General features: G+C 55.8%; 1 protein-coding gene across 1 annotated transcript; it reads left to right on the top strand.

The window, feature by feature from the left end:
• Positions 1–4106: 4106 nt before the first annotated feature.
• Positions 4107–9579, top strand: LOC309856935 (uncharacterized protein; the record flags this gene model as incomplete). The annotated part of the gene is made up of 6 exons (XM_082718742.1): positions 4107–5222; positions 5610–5687; positions 5826–5937; positions 6037–6182; positions 6277–6361; positions 9512–9579. 6 exons carry the CDS (start codon positions 4107–4109, stop codon positions 9577–9579), a joined length of 1605 nt encoding a protein of 534 aa, XP_082574868.1.
• Positions 9580–10462: the final 883 nt, after the last annotated feature.

The raw sequence follows: 10462 nt of genomic DNA, 5'->3' as shown, positions 1-10462 counted from the left end.
AGGTCTGATGTTTTTCTGATGGGCTTCCCTCTATAAGTAAGGAGACTTTTTGTCCTACCATCTTTCAAGAAATTATACCTACAATTATGATTCCTCAATTTGACTATCAGATGCCTTAATGTTTTTTGAAATGTTTAATCTTGGGTGGAGACCGTTCAGCCTCTAGTACATGAACACTTGTTCAAATCGCAAGATTGTGAAAATTTTCATCAAGAACTTTTCAACTACATATTCTAGACTTCTTTCTTTCTCCTCCCCTTTTTAGGGATTCCAATAATTCTGAAGTTCGAACATTTCATGGCATCATTTATTTCCCTGATTCTGTTTTCGCAGATTCTAAGCTGTTTGTTCCAGGCTTCCTCCTGATCCTTTCTCTCTATCTGTTTGTCCTCCAGATCACTAATTCTATATTCTGTCTCAGTTACCCTAGCTTTGAGAGAATTTAGATTAGATTGGAACTCATTGAGAGCATTGTGAACCTCAGCCCTGGTAGCTTTTAGCTCTGCCATAACATTGAGAACATCATCTCTGGTCACTTTCAGTTCAGCCCTATCAATTGAATTGGTCATCCATGGCTTTCTCCAACCTAGGTATTACCTGGATAATTGTTAGCCTGAATTCTCTTTCCAATATATTTTCTATGTTGATAGCCATGAGCTCTGTTGCAGAAGGTCGATCCTCTGTATTTTTCTTCTGTTGGGCATTCCTTCTCCTAGTCATTTTGGTGAGAGATGACTGAGCAGATGTAGCGGGATATATCGACTATGGTGCAGTCACAGTGCACCCTGGAACACTTCTGAACAATCAGGATTCCCCACCCAAATGAGAGAAAAGAAAAATTAAAAAAAGGAGAGAGAGAGAGAGAAGCAGGAAAAAAAGGGAAGATAAAAGAGAAGGTTCAGCCCAAATGGGCCCCAAGGTAAGGTTTATGAAGTATACAAACACAAAGACTGATTAAAGTATATGACTAGAGAAAAAATTATATATATATTTTTTTCCTCTTGTCATATATTTACTTGCTATATTTATTTATTTCATTATATATTTATTATATATTATATATTTATTTGCATATATATATATATGTTATTCCCTTATTTGGTAAATATATAATGGTTCTTCCTTTATTTGCATATATATATATATATACATATATATATATGTATATATACACACACACACACACACATACATACACACACACACACACATGATCCCGGCTCGCAGGCATGACAGTCGGCCAACAAAAACACAGTCCTGCTCATGTAAACACACAACTAAGAGATAGACACCTACACACGCGGCATCCAACACATGTTCACAAAATCTCACATGCGTGCACTGAAACCGACACACACACACAAGTCAAGCACACATGCCCACACACAGAGAGAAACCTACACACACATGCCGGCATGCACATGCTGCACATGTGAACATACCTGGCCCCTATGTACATGCAGTCACATGAAGCCTCGCAACACTTTCACCTATGGGTGTGCAAACACACAGACACAAAGCATAGACACACACTGTCGCCAGGATGCAGGCATCCACACTTCTCACACACACAAACACACATATTCGAGCACACGAAAAACACACATACATAACACCAACACACACGATGTCCTAAACACAGGGCAGCAAAAGACAACATACAATTCCACACACAACCTGTAGAATCATACACACATGGTCCCCAGCTTAGAGGAATGCTCAATAGGGCACAGGTACTTCCTCATGTACGTGCATGCACACACATACATACACACACACATGTGTGCAGGAGTGGAGCTGCCCTCAGCTGCTCCCACATAGAATACTCACCATGTCATCCATCCCATGGAGCACACCTGCATTCCCTCACACATCCGTGGAACAGACTCCTCCGCTGGGTGGTGTTACCCACAGGATGATCTGGAGCCACAGGGACCATGGGGGACCGCCTCCTCTTTGGTCCTCGCACGACCCTTGGTTTTGCGCTGGGGCTGACCAAGAGCATGCATGGCATTGCAACTCAGCAATGCAGGGCACAGTTACAGGTTCAAGGGCAACAGAAAAAGCTCTCCAAGCCATGTGAATAGGGTGGTACGAGGAGCCCAAGGGGCCCCAAGACACCACTCGTGAGCACCTTACCCCTCCTGTGTGCCCAGCTCTACAGACAAGAGTTCCCAAGAGAGCCCCGCATCTTCCCATCCTCTGCCAGATCCTGCTTAAAAGGGTGGGGTTCTCTCCCCAGGCCAAGAATGGCTGCACCCTGCCCCCTTGCTCTCCATCACCCCCACCCATGGAATCCAACAGGATGGGGGCTGGAGGGTTCCACCAGGCTTATTGCCTCCTTGCCATTTCCTGTGTCCCCAATATAAAACCACACATGGACACAAGGTGCTTTGTAACTTGTTTATGGCCCTTCTCCCTGACCCTGCAGCTAGGGGCAGGATCCTCTCTGGCGCTGCCCCTGCTGATCCTTGTCCCTTTGGCTGTCCCGTGCAGGCTGAGCACCACGGAGACGAGCCCATCCATGTCTCTCAACAGTGGAGGCCTCATCAGATTCTTCTTGGTGGTGCAACGGGGACGCTCTGTGATGTCCACTTCCACACAGCTGCCATACCTTGACACACACACACACACAGACACACACACACACAGAAATATGAAAATATACACAAAAGTCTTAGCTATTTGTGAAAATGTATGATGGTAGGGATAGTGAACGTGATGTTGTGAGCATGCCTTGTCCTCGTGGGATCCTGGTTCCTCCACAGCCAGAGCACCCTACCCTGCTTGGGATGGACGCGGCATATGTGGCCCTTTGACAACTGAGATGACTGAGATGTGGTTGTAAGAAACACATCCGTTGCTGTAATGCTGGGGGAGACCGGCTTGCAATGGTTCTACACCAGTTGCCCCAAGCCTACTTTGTTGGCCCGAAGCAACACTTTGGGTATCCTCTCTCCACGTGTGGGGGCCAGCACTGGGGACGTGATGGCCCAGCCTGAAGTTCAGCTCACGGCCTGACCTGTACAACTGCAGGGGAAGGCTAGAGAAGATGTGTTCTCCTCTGCAGGCCAGACAGGCTGGGAACGCCTTCCCCATGGCATTTGAAGCTTCACCCGAAGGCAACGGAAGACACGCTGTCTCTGCAAGTGAAGGTACGGGCCTACGTGCTGTGTCACCTGGGAGCCAGCCTCAGCTTCTTGTCTCTGGCCTTCCAAAGGGTGCATCCTGTGGTCACCCGGCCAAGGACATAATGTCCAACTGCCCATCCACAGGGTCTTCCCAGTCATCGATTCAGGGGAGGGACATCCGGGTTCCCTTTGCCGTATGCCCTTGGCTGCCCGAAAGGCACGCCTCCCTCCGTGCTCCATGCCAAACACACTGCGTGTCACTGGGTAAGTGTGTGTGCTGTGTGTGTGTGTGTGTGTGTGTGTGTGTCTGTGTGTCTGTGTGTGTCTTCGAGGATTGCGTGCGGGAAGGGCAAGGGACAGTTTCTCCCTGACAGGCTACAAACACCGGGCGGAGAGCGTGCTAAAGGAGGCGACGGGATGGAGGGGAAGGAGTTGTGGGCACTGGGGCCTGGGGCTCCTTAGGTAGAGCCCGAGGCCATCCCGGAGGAGGCGCACTGGCTGCCTCCCTGGCCGCCTCCTGCAGGGGGTGAGGGGCAGGGCCCGTGGCGGCCACGCCCACCCCCTTGAGGCTCCTGGGGCAGGGGGTCCCGCCATTGTCCTGGGCGCGGATCAGGCCTCCTGGGCGCCAAGACCCGAAGCGTGCCGCCTCCACCTCTGCCCCGTGGGCTCCTGGCCGGAAGCCCTTGTGCGCATGCGTCCCAGACTCCGCTGGCTTCTGGGAGGAGGCGGCGGACGTCCACCCTTCGCGGGGCCGCAGAGCTCCACTGCCCGGCCGCCTGCGGGAGCCGCGCGCTCACCCGCCCCTGCTCCTTTCCCCTGCAGCTGCCCCAGCCGGGCGCCACGTGGGACACGGGACTGCCCCGGAATCCTGACCAACTCAGTCGAGGGAGGGGTCCATCAGGACGCGGCTGTCCGTGGACATATAGCCCCAGCCCCGCAAGAGAGGCGAAGGTGCTGCTGGGCCTAGGCGGTGGGATGGCGGCAGAGCCTGGGCAGCAAGAGGAAGGCCGTTGGGAGAGAGAGGGCGCCATCCTGGCGGTGGAGCTTGTGCTCGTCGGGGATGACCTAATGTTGGTGTGGCAACTTGTGGTGGTCGGCGTGGCGGAGGACCCCGGGGAGACTGAGGAGGAGGAGGACGATGACCACGAGGCTAGGGAGGTTGAGAGTGAGGCTGAGGAAGACGGGGAGGCTGAGGAGGGAGAGGAGACCGAGGAGGACGACGACGAGACGGAGGAGTCCGAGGAGTCCGAGGAGGAGGCTGAGGAGAACGGGCAGGAGGATGGGGAGGAAGAGGAGGCTGAGGAGACTGGTGCGCGGGAAGAAGCGGAGGAAGAAGGGGAGCTGGGGCCTGAGGAGGGGGCGCCTGAGGAGGAGACGGAGGACGTGAAGCCCACAGAGGAGGCGGCTGAGGAGAAGGGGACAGAGGAGGGAGAGGAGCCAGAGGAGCCAGAGGAGGAGGAAGAGGAGGCAGAGGAGAAGGCTAGAGAAGCTGAGGAGGTGACGGAAGAGGAAGAGGAGCTTGGGATGGAGAAAGAGGTGGCAGAAGAGCAGGAGTGGCAGGAGGCTGAGGAGGAAGCCGAAGAGGCTGAGCAGGCCGAGGGTGGCAGGGACAAGGAGAGGGAGGTTGAGGATGTTGAGGAGGAGGAGGTGGTGGAGAAGAAAGAGATGGAGCCTGAGGGGGAAGAGAAGACTGAGGAAGAGGAGCAGGTGCAGGAGCCTGAAAAGGCTGAGGAAGAGGAGGGGCAGGAGGAGGATGAGGAGGCTGTTGAGGATGAGGTTGCAGAGGTACCTGTGCAGGAGGAGGAGAAGGCAGACAGGAGGGAAGAGGCCTGGGAGGGGAGCCAGAAGGAGGGAGACGCGCAGGAGCAGCAGGAGAAGCGGGAAGGGGAAGAACAGCCAGAGGCACGGCCAGGTCCGGCCCCGTCCCTGCTCCAGGCTCTCGCGGCCCTGCAGTCAGAGCTGGAGCCCCTGCACAAAGACGCCAGCGGGGCCTGCTCTGGGCTCAAGCTCAGGTTGTGGCAGAGGCGGCGGAGTCACCTGGACCACCGAAGCGCCCTCATCCGGGGCATCCCTGGCTTCTGGGCCAAGGCTGTATCCTTGCTACCTTCGTGGAGGGACCCCGATGTGGCCGGGCTAGTGCAGCAGACTCCTGTGGCAGGGGCCCCGTCTCACGCCTCGGTGATCGGGGCGGTTTCGAATTCCTGCTAACGGGTGGGGGTGCCCGGTGGGGCCGCAGGTTGTCCTCGATGTGCCGGGGACGGGGCCGTGGGTCCAGCTTTCTCTGTGAGCGCCCAGCAGGGAACCACCTGACTTAACGAATGCAGCGGGCCGTGCGGGGGCGCAGGGGGCCTTGACACAATCTGTGAGGAGGGAGTGGGTCCCAGCGGTAGGGACCCAAGGCTGCACTTGCTGTGCAGACGTGCTCCGTTGTTGTAGCGCTTTCTTCTACAGCCCTGGAGAGTCCTTGACCCGAAGCAGTTTGGGAACCACCCGCAGCTGTCAGCCATGCTCAGTGAGCAAGATGAAGGCATACTTGGCTCCATGACGGATTTGCAGGTCTGGCCCGGGAGATGGAGGCCAGCCTGGGGAATGGGAGAAGAGGGGATAACGGAAGCGATTTCTCCCCAAGGCCAGGAGGGGAAGGGTCTGCTGGACAGACATTTCAACCCTCCTCCCCACTTTGCCGCCCGGCAGGTGGAGGAACTCGGGTCTCCCCGTGATCGCCGCAGGGTCCTGCTCTTCTTTCGCAAGAACTCCTACTTCCGCAATGAAGTCGTTGAGAAGGAGTATGTCCTCAGGGCTGCTGGTAAGGAGCCTCTGCGTGGAGGGGTGGCAGCAGGTGGAGGCGGCAGGGTCGCACCTGATGCATTAGGCAGCGCCTTTGCACGTACCCACCTTCCTGCAGGGTACGAGCCGTCTCATTCCACTCCCATCCAGTGGCACCCCTGTTATGAACGGGAGGCCCGTAGCCGCAGACACCACAACAGCAACCTAAACTTCTTCAACTGGCTCTCTGACCACAGCTTTGCCGGGTCTAGCAGGATAGCTGAGGTGGGTCCTGGGGACAGACCGCGCACGTGAACCTGGCTGAGTTCCCCAGCAGATTGGGATGGGCCTCTGAGCCCCGCCCCGTTTCCCCTGCCAGATCGTCATGGACGACCTGTGGCCCAATCCCCTGCAGTACTACGTGAGGAAGAAGGCCCCAGCCGAGGGAACTGAGAGGAGGGCAGGTGAGACTCCCGGTACGTGGGTGCTGAAAATGCTCCGTAGGCCTCCGTGGGACCTGGGCGTCCCAGATGAGGAAACGGCGGCTCAGCGGAACGCTCTAGAGGCAGTGACCCCGTGTGCAAAGGGCATCAGCATGAGTCAGGGAGTGCGGTTTCAAACTGGTTCTGCCTGGGGAGCTTGAGGCACGCGGGTCAGGACACACCAACAAGCAGAGCTGGAGAAGCAGGCGCCTCAGCTTTGAGCACCGCCTCAGCTTTGAGCCCGCCTCAGTGCCTCTTGCCACCCTTGGCACGGATGTTTGGGTTCCCTGGTGTGAAGGCTCATGCGTCACCCCGTTAGCTTTCTGTGTTCATCGGTAGAGTTTTCCCAGCCATCTCCCAGGGCAATCTCCTGTGCCCACCGCAGTCATCCAGAGAACACTGGCCAGCTTGCACAGAGAGATTTGCTACGTGGTTGGAGGACATGTCAGGCGATCGCCATCAAGGCCCGGGGAGGGGGCAGGGCAGGGCAGAATGACCTCCGATCCCCGAAAGGGTCTTGAACCCTCTAGCAAACCTGTGTATGGCCCATAGAGGATACTCACCGGCCTCCTCATGTGTGCCTGTGTGTCTGTGTGTCTGTGTATCCGTCTCTCCCAGGAAATTCAGCATGTTGAGGTGAATACGCAAGAGCCTTGCGCTTGACCGGAAAGAGTCCAGGACCTTTCAGAGGGAGCCGAATGATCAGCTTGGGCCCTCGAGCAGGGACCCCCTCGAGCCTGGTGTCGGGGAGAAACCCAGGGCCGACAGAGGCCCCCTGTGAATTTATTAAAATGTGGAAGAGCGATGTCAGCCGTGCTTACGTGTGTTACTGTGGGTACGCTCACACAAGGTCTTCTTCATGGAAAGGGGCAGGTGGGGTGCCGGGGCTCATGGGATTCCCGTCCATGCTTACCACGCAGCCTGGGCATCCTTATTCCGTGGAAGGGAATCTGCATGCTTGCCCCGAGGTCTAGGTCACACAAGCTCTGGGACTGCATCCCAGCGTGGCGGAGGTCCTTTCCCCGGGGATGGTGGAGGTGGGCGGGGAGAGGAGATGAGCGAAAGGCCATCTGACTGAAAGGGCTCATGTCTTCCCTGAGGACAAGGAAAGGGAAGGACGAGCCAGGGCCAGACATGTCCAGTGTCAAGTTTTGGTGGATGGCCATGACCCTCTTCCAGAGATGCTCCCTGGTGGATGGGCTCAGACACAGCAAGGGTGGGACGGTAGTTTCCTTAGTCTCTTGAACCCCAGAGCCAGTGCTCTCCTTTCTTCTAAACAGGCATGCCCAGGCCCTTGCTGACACAGTCATCCTCTCAGCCCCAGATACAGCGGGAGCGAGTGGGGGCCAGGCCCTGTGGAGGGACTGTTGGAAAGGGGAAAGTGGGACGAGGGAAGGTAGGAAAGATGACACTGTCATTCTGGCCCTCCTGGCTGGACGGAAGAATGAATGCCAGGGAGAGTGTGTGTCACACACACACACACACACACACACACGGACACGGACACCATCGGTTTCAAACCTCCCTAAGCCTCAGAATATTTAGCCACTCACATACCCCGACGCATACATAAGGAGCAAAGCCAACACCCCGCACCCAACACACGTTGATTCGGTCACTCTCATGTTCTGTCATGCACACACTCTCTCACCCTCCCAGGCACCCAAAAGTCACACACTCACATGTCCTGAGACACGCTCACGCATAGGCAACCCCACGCTGCCCCATGATCCCGTTTGCGGCTTCCCTAGGAGTTTGGGTTGGTGTCCCCCAGATGGTCCGTAGAGGAGAGGGCAGAGTATAGCTGAATGCGAGACCCAGTACACCTACCCGTGTGCTCTCTGACTCATGCTGTCCCTGAGGCTGATATGCCTTCTTCCCTAGGGTCTGAAGGAAAGTGCCCAATACCCCCTATCCGGTTAGAGCACCAAAAGGGAAATGTCTCCAGAGGGCACACCTAGTCCTCACCAACTCCCCATGCAGCATGCTCCCCTGGCTAAGGGCCAAGTGCACGCAGGCTGCTTCGACCATGTAGGGCAGAGTCCATCTTCTGAGGTCTTAGCCTCGCTCCTCCCACTTTCAAATTCTTTGTGACTTTGGGACTAAAAGGCCAGTCTCTCATTCATAGCATAGATGTGGCCAGCTTTTCAAAACCTGCTCGTTCTGCTGTCGTCCACATCGTACTCCCGTGCCGTGAAGCCCCATTACTGAGCAGCCCCATTACTGACACAGGGCAGTCCACAATTGCACTACTTGGTGCCTGTGTACTCCCTGACTGTTTCCACCCTCTCTTCCTCCGTGACTTCCTCAGTCGCTGTCTCATATTTTCGGGAAACATGACAGCTGCCCTCCTCGATACCACTGGATTTAGCTCTGCTTGGCTTTCCCACGTTTGGGGGGCGGGTCCCTTCCTCACAGGCAATGTGTCCTCTGGGTCTATACGCCTTGAAAAGTATGAATTCAGCTGGAGGCAGACCCGTCCTTCCCGCCCTGCCTAACCCTTCCTGGCTGCTCCCTGCCTGTCTCTCCCTCCCCAATCCGGCACACTCCTATCCCACCTGCCCCTGTGCCTCTCTTCCCTCTCTTCCCTTCCCTTCCCTGCCCTCCCATTCCGCCAGCTCTTCTTCTCCTCTGGGCTTCTCTCTCTCTCCTCCAAGTCTCCCTTTCATCCCCCTCCCGCTGTGAGCACCGGAGCCTTCTCTCTCTCCAGGGCTTTGCTCCTTTTCCTGCAGTAATCCCAGGAGGAGCCTCCTCCAATGGCTTGGGCAGGAAGGCACATGCTGGTCAGTTTAGATTGTACCAGGAATTCTGCAGTCTGCGCAGCCTCAAGGAATGTCTCAGACATTTTTTCATCTCCCCCTAGACAGCCATGCATTTTTCTCCCTGCAGGGGTGTTTGTTTGTGTTGAGAAGCAGATTGAGAGAGTGGCACTTGTGGCGACCACACACCCTGCACTTAACGCCAAGGGAGTTCCTCCACCTTCTTTCTGGTCAAAATTGCCCAGGACACACTGACCCATTCCTTTTAAAGGAGGCCCTCCCATGATGCAACCACAAGGCTGATGGCCTTGCCGTCACCCAGGAGGCCTTCCTGACCCCTCAGGCGACATGTGTCCTATCCCGCCCGCCACAGTACCCCCGTCGCCGTTGGCTCTTGGACTCTATGAGGTGTGGTTCAGCCCGGAAGCACGTGGTATCTGAGAAAGGGCACGTGTGCTGTCAGTGCTCACTTGTCCATCCCCTCCCTGGCTGGTACTCCACTCAGTGGCGGACACAGACTAAGGCAGAACTAGGAGCAGAGCTAGAAGAAAGACACAAGAGCCCTTGCAAGAATGTCCGTGATGAAGGAGAAAGCAAAGAGGAAAAGAGACACAGAGAAAAAGGAAAAGGAGTCGGGCAGAGGAAAGCACAGTGGGAGCATTTGGCCACTGGCTTTGTCAGATAATTTGCAGTTTCTTTTTGGATTAAAAGTCTGGCCCATTAGCATACTTCCCAGTCCCAACCCAGACCTCCCTGGGGCTGCTTCGCAGCTCTGTGGGCACCCAGGTGGCCAGGGTCCTTGGCTCTTTTCGCTAATTTACTTCAGGGAAAGTATTTTGTGTGCAGTGTCTTTCTTTAAGGAAAGCCGGGAGGGAGGTGGTAGGCTCGGGAGGCAGATGGTCCCAGCTCCCAGCACCTTGGTGGTAGGCTCCTGGCTCCCTCCACCACTGGGCAGGTCAAGGGGAAAACTACAGGACAGTGATGTGGCTCAGTTGGAGCACCAGCTGATGCCCCCAGGGCTTTTCCCACCGTTCTGCTGAGAAGGAGCAGGAGAGGCTTTTGGGCGGCGGGCAGACACGGGATTCAGCCGCTGGATTTCAATTGCTAGTGACAGGCGAGGGGTCCTGGACAGACAGATGAGAAAGGGGCGAGTGGGCCTGTGATAACCAGGGCACTTGTGGGGAAGGCCTGTGATGTGTCTCTGAAAAAAAAAAACGAGAGGGGTTGAGAGGCGCGGAGGCCACCGTGGTGGCGCGGCAAGGGCAGGCTTCCTGGCTAGCTCTGGGGCCTGCCAGGGACAAGGCTGGTGGTGACCACGCCAACT

This window comes from Mustela nivalis (assembly GCF_964662115.1).
Source record: "Mustela nivalis genome assembly, chromosome: Y".
Taxonomy (NCBI): domain Eukaryota; kingdom Metazoa; phylum Chordata; class Mammalia; order Carnivora; family Mustelidae; genus Mustela; species Mustela nivalis.
This window is presented reverse-complemented; position numbering and strand designations above follow the sequence as displayed.